The 24,041-nt window shown below is 44.4% G+C and overlaps 2 protein-coding genes across 2 annotated transcripts in view; one reads left to right on the top strand and one right to left on the bottom strand.

The window, feature by feature from the left end:
• Positions 1 to 24,041, top strand: part of ROGDI (rogdi atypical leucine zipper) — a 40,124-nt gene that overhangs the window by 5,655 nt on the left and 10,428 nt on the right. Inside the window, exons 2-5 of the mRNA XM_075566179.1 lie at positions 1,871 to 1,942; positions 3,301 to 3,383; positions 6,723 to 6,777; positions 7,676 to 7,756. Coding sequence (XP_075422294.1) covers positions 1,871 to 1,942; positions 3,301 to 3,383; positions 6,723 to 6,777; positions 7,676 to 7,756 — 291 coding nt within the window. The remainder of the gene's footprint in view (positions 1 to 1,870; positions 1,943 to 3,300; positions 3,384 to 6,722; positions 6,778 to 7,675; positions 7,757 to 24,041) is intronic.
• LOC142463429 (uncharacterized) lies at positions 14,807 to 18,408 on the bottom strand. The gene has a single exon (XM_075566178.1). The coding sequence runs from the start codon at positions 17,552 to 17,554 to the stop codon at positions 14,807 to 14,809; it is 2,748 nt and encodes a 915-aa protein (XP_075422293.1). The 5' UTR covers positions 17,555 to 18,408.

Below are 24,041 nucleotides of genomic sequence, written 5' to 3' on the forward strand. Positions count from 1 at the left end.
GGACTTCTGGCATTGAAAAGGTTAACCAACCGTCTTATTAGAAAATGTTGGGTAGAAATCATTAAAAGGTGGCATTGGGTTTCCAATTGAAACCTTAAAGCAGTAATTCACATCTATATTCATATAAAATAAAAATCGTACCGTAATCCAGAGGGTACCTTGGCGCTAATATGCCATCCTGGGACCTCTACGAAACACATAATCCCCAGGATGTGCTAGTATTTGAAACACACCACTACAAATATGGAAGAGCTTTCTGTTGGTCACTGGAGCAAGACTGACTCTGGGAGCCATATTGTTTTCACTAGACTTGCCCTGTGAAGAAAAGTGTGTGTGTGTGTCTCAAACACGCACATTTTAAGTGAAACTTCTTTGTGTTGTCACAGAATTTGTATTTGTGATGGGGATGTTTTTAATTAAAAATCAAAACACAATTGCAGTGCCAAAACACAAAGAAGTTTGACTTAGAATGCACGTGTGCGGCGCACACACCGTTTTACCTATTTGCGCCTACTACGTACGCAGGGGTGCCCAGCCGTTGGCAACGGCTCCTGCACAGGCTGCCTTTGCATGCCCGCCATAATGGCCAGCAGTGACGTCACGTCCGGGAGTGGACTTCCGTCTCCATCAAGGTGATTTACTCCAAGGGAAATTTTCATTTGGTAGGTACCAGTAAAGAAGTTCCTCTTCAAAAACTGCCCCTGGAGTTTGTAGTGCCACAGTTTGAGTGATTCCCCCACTTCAGGTCACGTCAATCCTTTCCCCATTAACTAGCAGCGTGGATTGTTTTACGTTAAAAAGGGTTGAAATACTTTTGTGGTTTTTTTCCCCTCTATTAAAGCATAATTTCACTATCCTATTGTTTGTATAATACCTTATCAGACAGTGGCCTGGCTCCTCCCTGTGACACTTGAGATGAAAGGCAGCCTTTGTCACTGCATTTAGTGTCAACAAGGACAGATAATGCTTAGTATGTGTGTACAAAACATGTCTGCAGCCGAAACATGTAATACAATTCCTGTGACAGGATTAAAGGTTCCGGTGTAGGTTTATGAAGAACATAATTAATTTTTTTGCATATTGCTTAATTTTGTCAGTAAATAAATAAAAAATACAGTTTGCTGATTTATGATGGCACTCTATATAATCAATACAGTACTGCACTAAAATAGTGGTGTGAAGGACAATTCGATTACAAGGTTAAACATTCATTTGACATCAGACACCTTTGTGTACTATGAACAGATACGGAACGGACGTGTGGCTGCGTTCTCTGAACTAACTTTGCAGAGTTATTTTAATGTTCTAATGCAAACGTTTGTGTAATGTGTTTATTTGCCCATCTATTAGGGGTGTGTGGAGGTGCAATCTCCACTAGGACCAAATGTAATGACCGTGATGTGAAAACTCAAGATGTTGGAGGGGTTTGATTTCTTCTGCCTGCTCCTTTTTGTGTGGTTCAAAGGGGCCAGATCAGAGACTATACCTTATCTTAGATTATAGTGAGATTCTGTGTTAAAAACTACACTTGGATGCTTAAGCAACTGGTTTGAAATTACGAGGAACAGAGTCCAAGGGCCACGAGGTCAGGACACTACACTGCCTGGGATCAGTCAAACTGTTTTATTAGCAATAGTCAGTGTAGGCAATAAGATTTATTCAATATTTTCTAGCAGAGGGTACGTAATGTAAAAAAAAAAGTTGGGAACCACAGCACTAGATTGTCAATCTATTAAGAGACCTCAAAGAAATGAGTTGCGTTACATTTGTTTAAGGACACAATTAGATGAATTCTTCATAGACTGTTTATTCTGTCAGCAACCAGGAATTGCAGCTTAACATGCACTCACTCCCTGATCTCTTTTTCTAGGAGGAGGAGTTCAAATGGCTTCTGAGAGAAGAAGTCCATGCAGTTCTGAGGCAGCTGCAGGATATCCTGAAGGTCAGTGTGTGTGGTGTGTGATCAGCAAGTTTAATCTTCTGTTCTTCTCTGATGCACAGTTGGCTAGCACAAATGTAGTAATACAAGTAAAGCTGCCAAATGTCCCACATTTACAGTGAACAGCCCAGGTTAAAAAGAATCTGTTCAAACCCACAAAAAATAACACCAGGCAGTAAGTGTCGTTACATAAACAATATTTTTAAGGGGCCTTTAAATATTGCCAATTTGTTTATTTTCTATATCCCAGTCCTAAATGGTCTGGTATGGGACCCCATTGAAAAAAGAAAGTTAGGTGGGGAGGGGTGCTGTCAACGGGGCACGGTGCTGACCTCTTTTAAGGTGGACCTTAACACGCTCAGTGTTTCTTTAGTAAATATCACGGGTATGGGAAGGGTTACTTTGACGTGACTTGTTGTGTTTTTTTTTTTGGCACGTGTCTTTGATGCGTTGGGATGGGCCGTGTGATCTCGGTATGAGCACCTCTGAGGCAGGGTGCGTCTTAAACAGTACAAAACACAAGAAATGAAAACAAAGTACGGATTTCAATGAGTTCCTTAACCCGCTTGCAGCCAGAGGGGTCAACATTGTGTTGCAGGTCTGTCTGGCAGCAAAAGTGGTTAAAGGTGCAGTCCACATTAAGACAGCGGCATGTTGGATGGGTCAAATAGACAGGACTGCACTTTATTCCTTAATGGAGATACAATACGAGATGTGATTAGTAACGGGTGAGCTAGTGAGTTGTTGCATTCACTTCTGAAGGTCACTGCTTTTTTTAGCCTGCTTTTTTTCTGAAGATGCTTCAGGTGTAGCTCTTTAGAAATAAAGAACGAGAACAATCTGGTCACAATAGATTTTGAAGGGGGCAATCTCCTTGTCTCCGACAACGCCAGAGAGCGGTAGAGGTTGGTTGAGGCAGCTAATGATTAAACAAAGGCTGATGGGAAGTATGTCCTAGGTCTGTGAACCAAGACTGCTGAATTTGTAACAGTCTGTGTGTGACATCGGTAAATCATATTATTGCCCTTTTGCCCTCGTTCCATATTAAAAGGTTTCCAGGGCAATTGGTCAGGGTGACTATTTTACCCTATGCATGTATGAATTGCCAGTGACACATTTTCCAAGGTAGGATTTTTTTTATTTTTTTTAAAGGCAATGTGATTCTTAACCTCTAAGAATGTAGAACCTTATAAATTGTATTGGGACTTTGTTAAACCCCAGGTTACTTATCCTATGTGTGTCAAAATACTACTGCTGTGGCATGACTTGTATACCAAATTTTGCTCCACAAACACATTGTAAACACTGGGTTCGAAGAACAGACTGAACTACTGTCTTTAACAGCATCTTGTCCCACACAGGAAGCCTCCCGCAGATTCACACTGCCGGGTGGAGCAGCAGAGGGCCCAAGCAAACAGGAGAACTTTGTGCTGGGAAGCTCCAGGTGTGTACCGGATCCTACAAGGCACGATACTATAAAAGGGTCACTTCTGTGTTTAATAGTGTGCAGGACCACTATACAGCCCTGTGTGTATATTATAAAATTTATAAAAAGCAGTCTCCTGATTCAACACTTGTCTTTCTAAGTGCTCCAATAGTGTTTTCATTGCTATCGCTTCCTTATTTGCTGACCTGTCTGTGTACCTCGAGTCTCTGTCTTATATACTCTCTGTAATGTCATTAGCTGCTTTGGTTTCAAATCTCTCCTCTATGCAGACGACACACAACTGCATCTTTCAACCCCTAAGCTTACTCCTCTGACATCCAGTTCAAAGTCACGGATTGTCTCTGCTCTTTCATGCTGGATAGTCCTCCATCGCCTGAAGCTTAACAGATCTAAAACTACTCCCACCACAAGCAGGCCCAATGACTCCATATGCTGTCGGTCAATAACAATACCCAAGCACATTTCCCAAGCACACAGCTTAGATATACTAATCGAGTCCTTTGCTCACATTCGTGCTGTTGCTAAATCTTTTATCCATTTTCCTTTTTTCCTCCACATTGCCAAAATCCACCCTTTTCTCTGTTGCTCCACTATGAAAACCGAGCTATGCATGCCTTCAATATCTCCCTACTAACAACTGTGTGGCCTCCTGCTGTATCCGATCTGTTCCATTTGTTTCGACAGCACTCGCATCTCAAACCTTTGTAACTTTTTGCTCCCACCCCACAGGATTCGCCAATACACATCCATCCCCTTCTTCACGTCCTGGTTAATTCAGGCCTTATACTACTTCTCACACCCCTGATGCAGTTGCCTCCTTAATTCTGTTCTCTACTGCACTGGCTACTATTGTATCGTATTTTGTTAGTCTCCCATTTAGATTGTAAACTCCATATGGCGGGGACTCACTAATTCCTTTTGTTTAACACCTGTGTCATTTTGTTTAAATCTCCCTGTATGGTTTATCCTTTACAGCACTGCATACATTGGTGGCTTTATATAAATTAACACACTCACACGGTGTGTGTCTGTTAATCACTGCACTTGTGACCTACAAATTCCTTGCACCGAGAGCTATGTGACATGCTGCTTTCCAGACACTGGTGAATGGGTGTGTTCAGATCCCAATGCAATCGTGAGCATAGATCTGACGTTACTAATATAAAAATAACTGCATGAGCTACAGTGTCTGAGATCTGTATAAAACGTGGGTGACATGGTGGGCATATTACGTGTTTCATGAAGGTGTTTATGGTGTAACAAGAAAGCTGCTTGGTGTGAGGCCTCGGAGATAGTGCACTGAGCGTCGCTGAGCAGTGCTCTCGCTTGCTGACGCTCGCGCTACCAGGAGCTTTTTGCTGTCCTGACAGAGGAGACAGCAAGCGCGCTTGGGAGGTGTGTGTGTGTGTGTGTGTGTGTGTGTGTGTGTGTGTGTGTGTGTGTGTGTGTGTGTGTGTGTGTGTGTGTGTGTGTGTGTTATATAATATTTTAAAAATTTAAAAAAAAAGACGTGAGAATAAATTATTTATTAACATTGTGCAACTTTGATAAATATATTCACACATACACACAAATACACATTATATATACACACACACATACATACACTATATATATATATATATATAATTATATATATATATATATATATATATATATACACACAGATGCACACACACATCATATATACATACACATACACACACATATATATATATATATATTATATGCATGCACACACAGACACACGCACACATATGCACACACAGACACGCACACATATGCACACACACAGACACACACATATGCACACACAGACACACACATATGCACACACAGACACACACATATGCACACACAGACACACACACACACACACACACACACACGAGACAGGGACCGGAGCAGAAGGGGGACAGGGACCGGAGCAGAAGAGAGACAGCGATCGGGGCAGAAGGTAGACAGTGATCGGGGCTCCTCCGCTTCCCCGAGCACCAAATTTCAGTTTGGCGCTCGGGGAAGAGTTTCTCCTCCTCAGCGCGCATCAGCGCGCATGAGGAAGGAGGAACTATAGCCGCGCTGATAACAGATGCAGGGGCGTTCTGCATCTGTTCAGCGCGGCTCAGCCCGCCTCAGCGACGCTGAGTGCTCTATGGCCCGGCCCTTAGAGGCATTCTAGGAATGTGATGCTTTACATGGTGTGTGACACCACCTTTTATCAGGGAATGTGTACAGGCCGTAATCATCAGCCCCATCACATGTGCACAATGAGGTTTCCATTCTATTTTCCCAAACTACTACTGCTTCATTTTGGCCCTTTCTGTCTTTGTCACTGTATCTATCCTTTTTTTCTTTCTGGGTCTTTCTACTTGAGTATTTTGATGTCTTTCCCTCTCTCTTTCTTGTAGGATTGTCACATCCATTATTTCCTCCACTTATTTCCCTTTTCTTTCTTGCCCCTTTTTTCCTTGTTTTTTGCTCTCTTTTTTTGGAGAGCATATTTAATCCAAACCTTTTTATGGTTTAGCATTGACCGTGTGCTCAGCCATGTACATAGGATTTTGCATGCACATTGAGTCACTGCCCTGTAGAGCATGGTCTAATTTTGGTGCCTAAGGCCGTGCGTATAGTGCCAGCGATGGCGACGTGACGTCGCCCAAAAACAAATGCATTGCCTCAACAATTTGCACTTATAGTCAGAGCGACGTCGCTTCGCAAATTTTGCTAGCTGGCAATATTTAATTTTTCAAGGGCTCGTGACAGCCCCTGGACCAATCAAATGCCAGTACGCCCGCGACGCCACCGCAAAGCGAAATATAATTTCGCTTGCGGCGACGGGTGATGTCTAGCGTCGCGGGCACTATACGTGCGGCCTATGGCTGCGCTTACACTGGCTACAAGGCCAGTGATGTCAGAAACGGGGAGGGCAGAGGGACAGAGAAGCTCTCTGATTGGCTGCAAAGGAAGACAGTCGCTAAAAAAAAAAATCAAATAACAGTGACTACCAGATCTTTGGTAGCGTGGTCGCGTGCACTATAGCCGACGGCGACAATGCATTTGTTTTGAGTCGCCGGCACTATAAGCGCAGCCTAAGGCACAAGGCCTTGTCCAAGGTCACTGTGAGAGCTGACCGTGGTAAGATGATATTACCATTTTGCTACTTCTACTTTCTTTTCCCCCCTCTTTTTTTTTTTTTTGTTCTCCTTATTTTAGCGTTTTTAAAGCTCATATGGCAGAGGGTTATCTCCAATATTTGTGCTCCAAAAAAAAAAATAGAAGCCTTAATGTTTCTCTACATTTCTCATCTTGTTACGGCCTGTCCCACTTCTATTACAGCTCGGATCAAGTAAAGGGAGTGCTGACGCTTCAAGGCGACACCTTGTGCCAGGCTGTGAGTATCTTGCACAATGCAGAGGGGGTGTGAATTTCATAATAGTATAGTAACAAATATATGCTTTAGAAATAGATGCACATAATTTGACGGCAGATCAAGACGACCCATTTACCTATATGGAGGAAGGTAGGTAAAGGTGCGCTCAAATTGTGAAAAATTTCGTTCCGTTTGCCGTGACGATCGGGAGTGCGAGGCATATGAGGTTTGGACTTGCCTATCTTCTCCACGGCGCTACCATCTATCCGTGTGCGGACACTCGCCACCCTGCTTTACAATTTGGCAAATTTCTCTCTTCCTTGGAAACTAAGACCATTTCTTGATGTGCATGGGAATCTGCTAACAATGTATCTCTTATAATGCAACACTGTTATTTCCCCATGTAGCACTGCCTACTGTATGTGCCGTTTTATTTTTATATGCTTTTTATAAATACGAAAGATTTATTATGTAAATTTTAGCGCTGGTTTTTTTTCCCCTCACCATTTACCTTTTACGTAGTAGAGCCTCAGACACTCTTGGATCCGCTGCTTTCATATAGTGTATCGCTTTGGGTCTTTCCCAAGCATTTTTTAAATTCCTGTACTGGATCACCCTGTACCACCTCTGTTTGGGTGGCTTTTCCGTTAATCCACCACCCTTTCTGGGAAGAAGTACTTATAGGGATGATTTCCTTCAAACACTTTCTTTTTAAAGCCGCTTTCCTTCCCAAAAAATAATTCCCACCGAGGTTTGAAGTAGCGGGTGTCTGAGCTGAAATTCGTTTAATTTCTGCTCCGGGGACCCCCTGCTTCCTGAAATACTTCCAGAGTTGCTTCCCACGATGCCTTGCAGCAGAGATGATTGGATTTAATGTTTTATCCCTTCCTTTGATGTGAGGCGTGTTCTTTCATTCTAGGAGGTGAATCTGAAAATGCTGAGGACCAATCAACTTCTACATTTAGCCTTCCGTGAGGACAAGCAGTGGAAGATGCAACAGGTGGGATGGACTTTGGAACCTAGTTAGGGGATAGTGAGTGTAGAATATAATGCGGCTGCAGAATAGAGGCTAAGTCCCAGTCACAACCAAGTAATAAGTGCTATTTTTTTAAAACCAGGTGAACCAACAAGAAGTGGCATATTTAAAAAAAAAAAAATGAAATTTTCCTTTGAAATCAGTTTATATACATAAAAACAATCTCCACCCCGGTGATGGAGTAATCTGATTTGTTCCCACCAATGCACTGTTTGAGTACCGGTTGCATACTGCGTGTAGGACAAGGGAAGATATAAGGCGGAGGTAGGATAAGAACCTATTCAGGTCCCAATGTCTACTAACAGTCTCAGCACAAACTCAAAGAGTGTATATATATATTTCTGTTCTGTGGCAACCTCTATTAAAGGCATATAATAGAGTACCGTAACCGAAATAACGTTTTCCTGTTTCCCATGACAGTGGACACCGTAAGGGTTAAGTCCATCCTTAGCTTGAGTAGGACAGGAAATTGAATTCTGCAGCTAGTACCATAAAAGGTCCCATCTCCTACCTGCAGGTAGTATTTTTCCTGTCCTACAGCTAGGTGTAGTTTGTTTATTTTTATTTTTTGAAGGACTCTCCAAGCTGCAGCCAATAGTTAATCCCTGGGGTTGTCAGCCTTTCTCCTCCTGCAGCTCCGGAAAAGCACCGTGGGGGGTTGCTGTTCGGAGGTCCATGCGACCGGGCAGACCGCAGATGCGTCCCAGTACACCAAAGGGATATGGCATTTTTTGCATAGCGTCCCACGTGGTTGAATAGTGTGCACTCCCTACATGCAAGCAAGAAGCATGGCTGTGCAGAGATGCCTTCAGAGCTCTGATTGGACAAACTGAGGATGTCAGAGAGGCGACAGCCCCAGAAAATTTATAGCACTCTACAGCATGGAATGCTGAGCAAAAAAGGACTGGAAGGATTGCAGAAATCAACATGGAGGCTGCTACAAGCAAACGGGTCGCTTCCTAAAACAGGGTGAGTCCTTGGTTTAGAGGAGACTTCTAAAGAGTTGCTTATACAGGTCTAAATGCATGGTGTTTTTTTGTCACCATAGTTCCCTCTTCTGGGTGTATCACAGAGAGGGACTTTTATAGTGGCAATGGCGGTTCTTCGTAAGAAAATGGTTGCAAAATAAGCTAAAGTGTGTGTGCAGCATGTGATAAACCTTTAGAAGCTAAGGAACTCTGTAGAGATTGTCTTAAAATCGCTGCAGGTGAATAATTTTCTGTCATGGATGAAAGATACAGTAACTCAGTGAGTCAGCAGTACAGCAAGCGACTAAACCAACACAAGAGATTAAGATCTCAACCCAGTTTGGATGAAGTGAGGGAGTCATCGTTGGACGAGTCAGAGGTACAATATCAGCATTTCTCAGAAGCAGAATATAGGGATCCCTCCGAGCAAGAGACACCGACAGAACAATCAGAATTCAATCTGGAACTGGTGGAACCTCTAATAAAAGCAATGAGGGAAACATTGGAGTTAGAGGCTGTAGAAGATAAGTCAGAGCAGCTACATTATTTGGGGGAACCCAAAGAAAAACAAGGTGTTTTCTGATCAATTGATTTAAGGATATGGTACAAGCAGAGTGGGCTCAGCCTGGTGGGAAACTAGGAAAACCAAAACAATTTTTAAAAGTATCTTATTTTGTTTTTTATTTTTTTGGGCAAAGGGAGGTAACGTTTTGGCAAGTAACGCCGAAAATTGATGCAGCAATATCTAGAGTTACAAGGAAAACCACCCTACCAGTTGATGACGCAGCATCATTCAAGGACGTGATGGATAGAATGATGGATAGCGTTCTGAAGAACTTTTACCTGGTGGCAGGTGCAGCGTGCAAACCTGCGAGATCAACCACGTCCTTATTAAGAGATGTGCGCATATGGATCTCTAATATTGAGGAAGCATTAGAGAAAGGAGTTAAGCGAGCTTCAATTGTAAAAGCTTTATCGGAGATCAAGTGGGCAGCTGACTAAATTGGTGAAATTAGCCGCCAGATCAATGGCATTCTGTAACCGCAAGAAGAGCTTAGTGGCTCAGACAGCAGATGGCGAATTCAGAATCGAAGAACCATTTTTATGTAATTTACCTTTTTGAAGGCAAATTCCTTTTTGGTGAAGCTGGATTACATTATATCCAAAGCATCCATAGGTAAAAGTACTTTTTTTGCCACAAGAAAGAGCAAAGAGATTGAGATTAAGAATACAATCGGAGAACACAATCTAGAGAAGCAATGTCATACCATCCAGGAAAACCATTTTCGAGGCAAACTTTTGAAGAGGCGGACAAAACCATCTCTCGTGGTTTCTTCAGATCCTTTCCTAAGGATACCACCTGCAGTTAAAGAGATTTCCATGGAAAGACTTCTTCTTAACATCAAGATGTCCTCGGACAAAAAAGACCCAAAGAAATGTGTAATTCTGAAAGACTTGCTGAAAGAAAAGGTAATAAGAAGGCTGCCTCGAGCAGAGGAAACAGGGCATGTAATTCAGAATATTTTTGGTAAGACATCGGGAGGATTCAGAGCAGTTCTACACCTAAGAGAACTGAATATTTACTTGCAAATAAGAAAGTTAAAAATGATCTCGCTAAACGCCAGTATTCAGGAAGTAAACCCTTACGATTGGATGATATCACTAGATCTCAAAGACACCTAATTGCACATTCCGGTTGCGAAGAAATATCAAACGTTCCTCATTCTCAGAACATTACCAATATACGTCTGTTCCGTTTGGCCTAGCAACATCGCCAAGAACATTTACGATGGTGGCGGCTCTATTGATAGTGTGAGGGTAGAAAATATTAAATGAATATATGTTTATCCATTATTCCAAGTGTTATCCAACTCAGCAATGCAAACAGATATTGTACAGTAAAGATGGCACCTGTATCCGGGAACACACCCTGAGCTTATCCTGTAATGAAGACATCCGGCTGATGAAAGACGTACAAACAACAGGCTTATCAGCACGAGCTGACTCACGAGCTGATCACGCACCCATGCATGAAGGAATGTACACCAATGAGAGACGAAAGAGTGTCCCGGATCAAGATATTAAAGGCTTAAGCCCAACCCCTGCCTCGCCCCATGCTATGCTATATAAACTATGTGAGCTGAATAATAAAGCAGAAGTTCCTGTGTTGCCCCCGGGGATAACGCATGTACTGAGATTGAAGCTGAACCTTGTGTCAGAGTCTTTCTTAGTGAGCTAGCGCATGCATGATTGAATTTGGAGCAAGTGACTGAAGAGAGAGACCCTGATATAGTGAGATTCACGACCTCATTATTTGGCGCCCCACGTTGGGCGCCAAATAATGAGGTCGTGAATCTCACTATATCAGGGTCTCTTTCCCCTCAAGTTTCACTGCCGTAGGTGTTATCAGCAGGACTCGATATGGACCTTCAAATCTGGGTTCCAAACAATCGGGTCTCACGTGTTTCTTCAGATACACGCTATCCCCAGGTTGGAAGGGGTGAACTGTGTCTCCTGTGGACTCTGGAAGAGAAGCAGATACTACAGAACGAGAGTTAGACAATTCTTGCGCAAGTGAAATCACAAATTGTACTACTTTATCCTGACCTTTCTGTAATTCCTGACTATCTATCTCTGATATTCTGGGAGGGGACCCAAATAGGACTTCATATGGGGTAAGCCCATGCTTGGCCTGGGGCGTGTGTCTGACATGATATAACGCTATAGGCAAGAGATCTGGCCAGGGGAGGGGGTGATCTTGACTCATTTTAAGTAGTTTGGTTTTCAGTGTGCCGTTCATCCTTTCCACCTTTCCCGAACTTTGTGGGTGATAGGGAGTATGGAGTCCTTGATGAGATCCCAACATGAACCATAGTTCCCCAAAAATAGAGGCTGTGAACGCCGGTCCTTGGTCACTTTCGATCACTTCAGGTATACCGAACCTGCATGCTATTTCGATAAGCATTTTCTTCGCTGTCACCCTTGCCGTCATATTCTTGACTGGGTAAGCTTCGGGCCATCCTGAAAACATATCCACTACTACCAATACATACTCGTATCCCCCGGCCGGGGGCATGTGAATATGGTCCACTTGGATTCTCTGCCATGGGTAGTCGGGTTTGGCTAAATGCTGGGTGGGTACGGTCTGTGTGCTGCTGGGATTACAGGTTTGACAAACCTGACAGGCTCGGTTGTATGCGGCCAATGTGGTACTGATCCCAGGAGCATAGTAGAACTTCCTTACATATGCGAGGGCTTGATTCTTCCCTCGGTGTGTGGCTCCATGTGCCCATGTTGCTACGGCTGGATACATTCTTCTTGGGAGACAGTATACATTATCCTTTTTCCACAGACCAGTTTTCTTTTCCACGGTCGCCCCATCTTTCCTCCACTGCTTCTTTTCTTCTGATAATACTTTTGCCTGCTCCTGTCGTAGTTTAACAACTGGAGGACGTACTGTATTAAGTTCGGGAAATTCCTCAGCCTCGATTTGTGCCTCTGTTTCCTCCCGTTGTTTCTTTTCTTGTGCCCGCGTGCTTACCATTGCTACTTCCGTGGCCTCCATGGCTAGCCATCTTTCTGACACAGATCCCAAGGCAGCTTGTTTGGCGGCTTGGTCAGCTAATTGATTTCCTCTTGTTTCCGTGCTGTCCACTTTTCCATGTGCCTTGACCTTGAGAACCGCTACCTGGATAGGTAGTCCCATAGCGTGCATGAGTCCTTGGATAAGAGTGGCATGCTTCACCGGTGTTCCTGAGGAGGTTATAAATCCTCTATTCCTCCAGATGGTACCAAAATCATGGGCAATGCCAAAAGCATATCGCGAGTCTGTTCTTATATTCACCCTTTTTCCTTCTGCCATCTCCAATGCTGTTTGTAACGCAATCAATTCCGCTTCCTGGGCTGACCTGCTTGGTGGCAATGCTTCAGCATGGAGAATCTCTTTTTCCGTGGTGACGGCAAAACCGGTACGGAATCTGCCGCTGTCATCAGCATACCTTGAGCCATCCGTCCAGAGTTCTAGGTCAGCGTCTGAGATGGCAGTAGTAGACATATTCTGTGGTTCCGATGTGTCTTGTTGTAGGGTGAGTAAACAGTCATGGGGGGACGTCAGTGAACCTGAAGGGTTTGGTTCTTCCATTGACTCCTCTCCCCCCTTTGGGATATGTGGCAGAAGAGTTGCTGGGTTGATAGTGGTACATCGTTGGAAAGAGACATAAGACGGAAGAAGCAAAGAGCATTGAAGTCTCAAATGACGTTGATGCGAGAGATGTCGGGGTAATGTCAGCGAAAGAACAGCAGCCAAGTCATGTGGAGCTTGAATAATAACATCATGGCCGAGAGTGATGTCCGCCACTTTATCCAGAAGAACTTGGGCAGAATGGGCGGCTTTGAGACAATTCGGGGACGTGCGTGCAACCGGATCCAGCCTGCAAGAGTAGTAGCCGACAGGGCGCTGTTTCTCCCGATGGGACTGCGTAAGAACTCCAGAAGCATGGCCGTCTCGCTCGGACACATATAGATTGAATGGCTTGGTGTAGTCTGGAAGGCCCAATGCTGGTGCACTTGAAATAGCCTCTTTCAGGAGATTGAAACAGTGTTCATATAATTGATAGTCAACTGGGTCGGCCACATCGTCTTCCTTGGGGCCTGTTTTCAGCGCATCATACAACGGTTGCATAAGCCTGGAGGCGTCAGGTATCCATTGTCTACAGTATGTGATAAGTCCAAGAAATGACTGTAGTTGGCTGATCGTGGATGGATAGGAGACAGATACAATAGCTTGTTTTCTTTCATCTGTCAGATGTCGGATTCCTTGTGATATACAATGTCCCAGAAAAACAACTTTAGGGAGACACCATTGGAGTTTCGATTTGGAGACTTTGCATTGGATAGAGGACAGATGTTGCAGCAGAGAGATAGAGAGTAATTCCATCTGTTGGCCGTCAATCGGGCCACATAGCAGAAGGTCATCAACATACTGTAGCAGCGTAGCTTCAGGGTGAGCTAACACCCATGGTGAAAGAGAGAGCTTCAAAGCCTGGGAAAACTGGTTAGGGCTGTTCTGGGCTCCTTGGGGTATTCTTGTCCATGTTAGTTGAGCTCCTTGGAAAGTAAAAGAAAATAAAAATTGGGAGTCCTCATGAAGGGGAACACTGAAAAAAGCATTGGCCAGATCTATTACTGTGAAGAGACTGGCCTCTGGAGGGACTCCGCTGAGGAGAGTATTCGGATTGGGGACAACAGGTGTTTCCAATATGGTTGCAGCATTGACAGCACGCAGATCTTGTACCAATCGATATTTATCAGGTTGACCTTTGACACTTTTCTTCTTGACAGGAAACAGAGGAGTATTGCAAGGTGAAGTGCAAGACCTGAGCACCCCTTTCTCCAAATATGCATGAATTTGTATCTTCAAACTGGCTTCCTGTGCAGCTTTGAGAGGGTATTGCGGGATTCTTGGGTAAGGAACTCCAGATTTCATCTGTACAACCACTGGGGGAACGGGAAGAAGCCCCACATCCTCAGGTCCCACAGACCATAAACCTGAAGAAACTTGATCTTCAATATGGCTCGGGAAGCCAGTTTCAGGGTTTGATTGTCCTTGTAGGAACATCAAAGGTAGAGCTTTGAGAACACAGATATCCGCCGGTGTGTCCTCACCATCGGGACGGTGTAGAGTGAGTTGCATACCGTACTCATCGTAGGAGATATTGGCCCTTAATCTTTGCAAAATGTCGGATCCCAGTAAATTTAGGGGACAGGTGTTCGATACCAGAAATCTAGCAGCGACTTCCGAGAACGGTCCGAGAGGTACAGGAACAGTAAGGCGGCTGTTTTGCGGTTTTCCCTCTACCCCCATTGATGTCATCCACTCATCGGAAAGTTCTATAGTGGGGGGGAGCAAATTTTTTGATATAACAGACGTGGACGCCCCTGAGTCCACCAGGAAATCCATAGGGACCTCTGCTACTGTGAGAGTGACTTTCCCACAAACAGCAGTTTGCCCCACTGCTGCCATGGCGGTCCCAGGTTGTCCCCCCTTTCAGGACCGGGGCGGAGGTCCCTCTGGTAGTTGGTCTGGTCTGGGCTTCCTGCAGTCTCTCCTGATATGTCCAACTATTCCACAGTTCCAGCAAGTTGGTCTGCCTTGGCTGCGGCCTCCTCCATTTTGCCTCCTGTCTTGTTGAGGCCCATTATATGGGTAACATCCTTGTTGGGGAATCGGTTGTGGATAGAAAGGTGCGTAGGCCGGGGCAGGGGCAGGGGCAGGGTATGGCTGTGGGTAAGGGGGGAAAGGAGGGGGTGGGTATGGATTATAACTGGGGGTTTGGAAAGGGGCGGGGGCGGACTGTGGAGGGAAGGATGCAGGTGCAGGAGGCGAGGCAGTAAGAGATGGACATAAAACTGCATCCGTGCATTCATTTTCTTGCATCATCAGCGCGAGTGCTTTCTTTTTTCCTTTGTCTTTTAGTTCCTTTGCCTGTGACCGGGCAAACCCTTTAGCTACTAAAATAGCGTCTTGCAATGTTCCACCAATACAATCTGGGCGTATTGACATAATCTTGTCTTTCAGCTGTTCATGTAGTCCATCTATAAAAGCCTTCGTCAGGATCATACGGTGAGCCTTGGCTTGAGTGGCAAAGCCAAGATCTTCGAACAGTATTCTGATTCTGGAGCCGTACTGTTCCACTGATTCGTCCGTTTGCTGTGTGATCTCTTGGAGAGAGCCCTGTAACTCCGTGAGTGCTTCCTGGGCCCAGAGCTTGAGTTGTTGACAATAAGTGAGTCCCGAGGAGTATGTATCAATAGGTTGTGACTGGCTTTGGTCGAATGCCGAGGCCATTAGTGGCAGGAAACTGTCTGTGCATTTAATCTCCGTGAGTGATTGTAGATCCTGCCAGGTGCACCCGTAGGTTTTCTGTATCTGGCACATTCGTCTGTAGAACGGCATAGGTTGTTTCTCCGGGTCAGGTAGACCAGACACCAGAGTGGAAACTTGTGTAGGGGTGAACGTAACATACTGAAGACCAAGCTTGGTGACATTACGCGGTGTATTGTCGGTCATAGCGGTGTGTTGACCCTCCGCGGCTGGTTCTGGTTTTATAACTAATTTTCCCTGGGAGTGATAAACCTGGGATCCGGGAAGAGGGGGCACTGCCGAGGGTACTATATCGTCTGTAAGTGGGCCCTTGGATAGCAGAGCGGACCTAAGGGTTGGCATTCTTTCAGGTTTATCAGTGACTATTCTGATCTCGGTGAGTTGGGTAGAGTGGGTGGCTATGAATTCCCGTATGGTATCCACAATAACCTTCACGGCAGGTTCTAGTGGGTATCGGAATAATCCAGTGGATATCAAAGGGAAAGCAACAGAGGAGATTCCGCGCTCAGCACAGGCCTGGTCCGACAAATGAATAAGGGTATTCCAGACGACGGACTTTAATTGAGATTCGCATACTTCGGCGAGATTAGGGTCATACTGGGGACCTACGGCATGTATTATAAGGGCTATAGGCAAGTTGCCGGGGCCAGTGACAGCGATTTGTCCCGAGGGTACTTGGCCTGTGCGTGAAATTATTAGGTTGCAATCCCGCTGCATGGAGGGGCCTGCGGCGAGGGAGATACTCCGGGCCAGTCCACCCCCGTGTTGGAGTTGGGAGTTAGCAGGGTTAACTATTACATCTACCACCGCTGTGGTTATGTCCCCAGTTCCTACAGTGACAATAACTTGCTTGCCCTGTCGTGTGACAAACGGTTTGGATAGTGCCGGAAGCCACTGCTCCGGTGCCCGGGGAAGTGTGTCAGAAAGCGGGAGGGACTGCGGTGGTCTAGTAGGAACTACTGGCGTGGGGTTGATTATGAGCGGCGGAGCCCTAGGCGTAGAGGTGGGTGGTGGATTAGTGTATGTATGTGGATTGGTGCGCGGATATGGGGTTTGCGGGTGGGGTTGTGGTGGATATAAATGGTCAAATTCCATGAGATCCGATGTTTCGGACTCCGACCTACTATCAGGTCGTATTGCCTGTCGTCTTTGCTGACTCGCAGCGAGTGCTTCTGGGGTACTGAGAAATTCTTGAAGTGAGGTAAAGGGAAAAATGGGGAAAAGTACTTGTAGTGCAGACATAGCGTCATGCGTTTCACTGACCGTCGGGCCTTGCGTTCCAGCAGGCTTAGGGCCTTGCGTGTCACTAGGTCCTTTTCCTGTATCCGGGCCTTGGTAAAAGGAACCGGAAGGGGTAAGGATAGGATATAGAGGGGCGGGAGGGGGCGTCTGGGCGGGAGCGGAAGGGGCGGGTTTCTCGGAGGAGATGGGCGGTGGGCTGGGGCGGGGCACACCACAATTATAACAGAAGTCCCGCCAGGCGGGGTTTTGCATACCACAATGGTGACAGACCCACCCCTTTGAACTAGGGCGAGCGCCATCTTGGTATGGCGGCGGATAATGGGTTTCCTCGGTTTTTACAGGTTTCATATATCCATATAGGGGATCAGTATTTTCTGCTCCACCCTCCCCCCGTACTTCTTCATAACCTTCATCACATAATTTTCCCGCTACCCGGAGATGAGCCTGTGCTACCTCTAAAAGACCTTTGTCTTCCAGCATTCCCCGTGATTCTGATATCATTTTAGACCATATGCTGGGTTGTAACCTTCCCGTAGGCGGGACTCCAGCCAGTTTATACAGATTAGTAGCATGTTTGGTATATTTCTTTCCTTCTCGAGTGCGGACTAAATCTAGTGCTGTCTGTGCCCCTTTGGGTAACACATGTTTTTTCTTAAATAAGTGCAACATCTCTGAATTCTCTGTTCGTCCCACCAATATATCGTGGCCGGTCCTGTGTCACCGTCTCGAGGGAACCACTAATAGGTTACCGCCCTCAGACGCTGGGTCCCGGACCCCAGACACCCGGTACCGGAGACAGAGTACTATTTCTACGTCTCGAGGGAACCACTTTTCCAGGTTACCGCCCTCAGAGCATCAGTGCCTGTCCTGTTCCCCTTTACTGGGCTGACAGCCTGCACTTCTCGGTGCCTGTCCTGTTCCCCTTTACTGGGCTGACAGCCTGCACTCTCATTCAGGGATTTTGCAATTACTTATCAGAAAATCAATCAGACAACCCGCAATCTATCTCCCATTACTACCCACTCGGTCACCTAAATTCCCAACACTAATGCACTAATACACCTACATATACAACCTCCAGTCAGTCGACAAAAATCCCTCTCCACTTCGGGCTCCCACTTGCGGCACTGACTAGCATATATAACATGTAAACATTCGTACAATTTAGCAACTTATAGGTGACCACAAGCAACTGAAGAGTATGATATTTTTAACAGTTCTAAACAGAGCGCGACTCTAAAGATCACACCGTTGTATCACATCAACGTGAGTGAAAGACCTAAACAGATTATACTACCTAGGCAGCAACCCACCGACTTGTCATAGGCAAGATAACACACAAAATGTATGCAAGAGCTTACCTTGACAATGAGGGTGATCAGTCCTCGGTTCGGTGTGTCACGGTCTCTGCAGCAAAATCAGCGACAGGTCAGTCTCTCGTGGTGAACCGGAGTCACGCTCCCCCCCTTCCACGTTGGGCGCCAAATAATGAGGTCGTGAATCTCACTATATCAGGGTCTCTCTCTCTGTCAAGATCAAAAAGAAGTATAGCAACAGCCCTACAAAAAGATAATTTAGTATATAGAGATGCCATAGGGGTCCCAAGGGGGGTCCCTGATGAATTTAAGGCCCAAGACCAAATTGCTGCTGGATTCGCATCCATTTTTCCCCAGGTCCAAATTAATAAAAACGTTGACTGGATAAATTATCTGTATTACAACCAACAGAGATTTATCAATTATAGTAGGGACGCTTTCCAAGGTATAATTGAGGAACTAGGGCCAAATACCCGAATGACTCTTCAGAATCGAATGGCCTTGGATATGCTTTTAGCAGAAAAAGGGGGGGTATGTACAATGTTTGGAGAAGAATGTTGCACGTTTATCCCAGAAAACTCTGTTATAGATGGAAAGACAGTTAAAGCACTCAACCAGATCAGGGATCTAGCGGCAGAAGTTAAGAGGAATTCAGGGGTGGATACCAGCTGGGCCAACTGGCTGGCAGATTGGACTGGAGGCTGGAAGTCAATTCTCACGACTATTGGATTGATTTTGTTATGTTTATTTGTCTTTGCTATTCTTGTGCTTTGCTGTGTCATTCCTCTTTATCGGAAACTAATGTATAAAGTAGTAGGAGCAGAAACAATGATGAGTACAGGAAGTGAACTGGAATCATTTTTGTTTCTGCTCCTACTACTTTATACATTAGTTTCCGATAAAGAGGAATGACACAGCAAAGCACAAGAATAGCAAAGACAAATAAACATAACAAAATCAATCCAATAGTCGTGAGAATTGACTTCCAGCCTCCAGTCCAATCTGCCAGCCAGTTGGCCCAGCTGGTATCCACCCCTGAATTCCTCTTAACTTCTGCCGCTAGATCCCTGATCTGGTTGAGTGCTTTAACTGTCTTTCCATCTATAACAGAGTTTTCTGGGTAAACACTTCCCTGCCTCTACAAACATTCACCACTGATTTCTGTGATGTCGCAAATTGTAGTATTTACGAGGACTCTCTCTTGTCCGCACAGCCCTGGTCCTTTAAACCTATTAACTACTACTATGATCCCTCATATGATTCAAGATCCCCTATACATAAGCAGGCCCAAATATATCTGTGTGTCACCAGTACAGGGGATGAATGGTGCTCCTCCTGGTCAAATGTAGGATGGAACACAGGAACTGATTGGGCGTATAAGCCAAGGGGGGGACTAGATAGAAAGGATGAGAATGGCAAATCTCTCCTCACCCGTCTGACCCTCACGAAAGGAGTTTGGGGTACTACCAAATGCAAAGGTAAGGTACGACAAGGTTGTCTACCCTTTTATTTACAACTGGAAAATCCTTCCGAGGGAGATATGGGAAAATACGTGCTTGGCATGTACGGGGGTTCTCTCACCAAAAAATTGGGACAAGTGGAGTTTAAGGATATCAAAAATAGACCCGTGTCGCCAACCTCCCAACCCACTAATAAAGAGAAATTAGATGCCCGAATTCAAGAGGTTTTACCAATCCCAGGGTTAACCTGGGAAGATGTATTCCAAATAGAAACACAGACAGATGTGAGGAAGAATCTGTGGCTAGAATGGGTAAAATATACGGTTAAAAGTTCTGGGCAGAATGTCAGCTGTATGGCCTGTGCAGCCGCTAATGCTCATTTAACTACGGTTCCCCTGTTACTCTCCGAAAATGAAACAGAATGCCTGATTACTCTATTAAGGGGTAAGAACTCTACTGACTGTCCAGAGTTAAGACCACTGGTATCACGGGAAACCAGCGTTAAACCCCCTAGGGAAGTTATAGTACATAACGGAAATTACACATGCTTTATAGCAAATAACGATACGGGGACAAACCTAGGAAGATTTAACCCAGGGTTTTGCGTGTCTAACTCGTCTACCCCTTCTGCCGACCTCCAGGATCACACTGGCCATATGCTTGATATATATTGGTTATGCGGAAATGGTAAACTCCGAAATATTCTACCCCAAATATGGCAAGGACAGTGTGCATTAGTTAAGGTAGTTATGCCTTTCAGAATACTTCCATGGGAACCAGAAGAGCAGTGCCTATTCAGGAAGTCTCTCTCTCTGTCAAGATCAAAAAGAAGTATAGCAACAGCCCTACAAAAAGATAATTTAGTATATAGAGATGCCATAGGGGTCCCAAGGGGGGTCCCTGATGAATTTAAGGCCCAAGACCAAATTGCTGCTGGATTCGCATCCATTTTTCCCCAGGTCCAAATTAATAAAAACGTTGACTGGATAAATTATCTGTATTACAACCAACAGAGATTTATCAATTATAGTAGGGACGCTTTCCAAGGTATAATTGAGGAACTAGGGCCAAATACCCGAATGACTCTTCAGAATCGAATGGCCTTGGATATGCTTTTAGCAGAAAAAGGGGGGGTATGTACAATGTTTGGAGAAGAATGTTGCACGTTTATCCCAGAAAACTCTGTTATAGATGGAAAGACAGTTAAAGCACTCAACCAGATCAGGGATCTAGCGGCAGAAGTTAAGAGGAATTCAGGGGTGGATACCAGCTGGGCCAACTGGCTGGCAGATTGGACTGGAGGCTGGAAGTCAATTCTCACGACTATTGGATTGATTTTGTTATGTTTATTTGTCTTTGCTATTCTTGTGCTTTGCTGTGTCATTCCTCTTTATCGGAAACTAATGTATAAAGTAGTAGGAGCAGAAACAATGATGAGTACAGGAAGTGAACTGGAATCATTTTTGCAAACTAAAGCTAAGCCGGATATGCCTATCCGAAGCCCCCCAAAGCAGAAATATATTATGCGTAATTCTCTATTATGAGTACCAAGGTATCCGGGGAAAGAGACTCCTACGATGTTGACAGTCTTGATGGAAGGTATGAACATCTGTTAGGGATGTGTTGTGCCAGTAGTCAAGTGAAGAAATCCTTTACCCATTCCCCACATCGTAGGACAGCTTGTATCCCCTAGGGAGTGAACGAATAAACATAGATTAAAGGGGGGATTGTGAGGGTAGAAAATATTAAATGAATATATGTTTATCCATTATTCCAAGTGTTATCCAACTCAGCAATGCAAACAGATATTGTACAGTAAAGATGGCACCTGTATCCGGGAACACACCCTGAGCTTATCCTGTAATGAAGACATCCGGCTGATGAAAGACGTACAAACAACAGGCTTATCAGCACGAGCTGATCACGCACCCATGCATGAAGGAATGTACACCAATGAGAGACGAAAGAGTGTCCCGGATCAAGATATTAAAGGCTTAAGCCCAACCCCTGCCTCGCCCCATGCTATGCTATATAAACTATGTGAGCTGAATAATAAAGCAGAAGTTCCTGTGTTGCCCCCGGGGATAACGCATGTACTGAGATTGAAGCTGAACCTTGTGTCAGAGTCTTTCTTAGTGAGCTAGCGCATGCATGATTGAATTTGGAGCAAGTGACTGAAGAGAGAGACCCTGATATAGTGAGATTTTCAAACTTTTGAAGAGGCGGACAAAACCATCTCTCGTGGTTTCTTCAGATCCTTTCCTAAGGATACCACCTGCAGTTAAAGAGATTTCCATGGAAAGACTTCTTCTTAACATCAAGATGTCCTCGGACAAAAAAGACCCAAAGAAATGTGTAATTCTGAAAGACTTGCTGAAAGAAAAGGTAATAAGAAGGCTGCCTCGAGCAGAGGAAACAGGGCATGTAATTCAGAATATTTTTGGTAAGACATCGGGAGGATTCAGAGCAGTTCTACACCTAAGAGAACTGAATATTTACTTGCAAATAAGAAAGTTAAAAATGATCTCGCTAAACGCCAGTATTCAGGAAGTAAACCCTTACGATTGGATGATATCACTAGATCTCAAAGACACCTAATTGCACATTCCGGTTGCGAAGAAATATCAAACGTTCCTCATTCTCAGAACATTACCAATATACGTCTGTTCCGTTTGGCCTAGCAACATCGCCAAGAACATTTACGATGGTGGCGGCTCTATTGATAGCAGAATTAAGGAAGATGGGCATAGAAATATACCCTTGCTTGGACGATCTACTGGTAAAATGGTAAAGGAAACAGCGATTTTATTACAAGACAGAGAAGTAGGAAGGAAAGGACTACATCATCATGGCTGGATTGTAAACAAAAACAAGAGCCAACTAATTCCAGCACAATAATTCAAATTCCTGGGAGTAACATTTCATATGGCAGAAGTTAGTTTGCCTCACTCAAGGGCCCAAGACATTGGGGTCTGGACAAGAGCATTCAGACCAGCAATATTCACTTCCCATAGCAGATTGTATGAAACGCCTGGTAAAATTCACGATGACGCAAAATGTGGTCAAATGGGCAGGGCTTCATATAAGGCCTCTACAACACAATTTCTTGCAACAATGGAACAGAAATCCAAAGAATATGACACGATATCTATCTATCCACACACAAAGGGTGAACGAAGATGGTGAGAGAATGCCCCAAAATCTATTAAAAGTATATACGCTACACCAAGTGCATTGGTTAACGATCACCGCAGACGCCAGCGGAGCAGGTTGGGGAGCACGGATGAGAGCTAGTGGTGCAAGGTACGTTGTCGGCAAAAGATCAGTATTTCATAGAAGATAATAAACACTTGCTGTATACTGAGATTGGTGTGACCCAAGGATAATGGTATTCAGGTGGAAGCTATAAACAATGAACATAAGAACGGAACAACATAAAGAAAATCCCTTTTTAAATGGGTGCACTCCTAATAATTAACTTATATGCACTCCAGCTGACTCGGCAGTACTAGTTGGCATAATTAGCCATTAGTTATGGTAGATATTTAAAAGGAGGATCGTAAATTAACAATTTAGGGAGTGGGTATAAAGATGGACTGATAGGTCCCATGTACTCCCCAATTAGACAATATGCCACAAAAAGACACTTGAGAAAATATTGTGTATATATAAAACTTTTATTGCTTAACTTCTTACACTCAAAAATTAATTTTAAAAGAACAATACAAAATGGTAATTTTAATGATTTTGAGAGAGTAATACTGCAGTCAGATTCTAAGATGCAGACTGGTTTATTCTCAAGATGCTTATGAATTGAAGATTCCATCACAGGTTCAAAATTACTTCAAATGGTATAGCCTGGTACTCACTCTTGAGAATGGACAGTGGCCATTATGGTTTTCAATTTGAAAGCATAACAACAAGGTTATTATCTTCGTTTTTGTAGAACAAATGTCTCCTAGATACCGTGGTTGCGAATCCCTGGAAGAAGCCGTGGTTACGGCGAAACAGCTGTAGGCAACGCTGTCTCTTTGTGGCATATTGTCATATTTTACAGTCTTCGTCTTTTTTTTTTTTTTTTTCTTCTTCATAAAGAAAGAGGTTCCTGGAGCAGAAACTCGCTGCTTTTATCTCCTGGGACACTCTGTTCCTAAGATACTTAATGCTGGAGGTGGCAATCTCTCTGGAGTAATGCAGCATTTAAAGGAAATCAGGACAAAAGTTAATTTAATATTCATCTAAAATAAAGTGAAGGTTTTTATCTTTGGTTCTATTCCTGGCTGGACATTCAATTCTCGGTGTGATTTGGGGAGAGTGACTTTACCCCCATAGCTCTCCCCAGGACACAGGATCTTTCTTCCTCTAATTATAGCGGTAAAT

Source organism: Ascaphus truei, chromosome 11 (assembly GCF_040206685.1).
Source record: "Ascaphus truei isolate aAscTru1 chromosome 11, aAscTru1.hap1, whole genome shotgun sequence".
Lineage (NCBI taxonomy): Eukaryota > Metazoa > Chordata > Amphibia > Anura > Ascaphidae > Ascaphus > Ascaphus truei.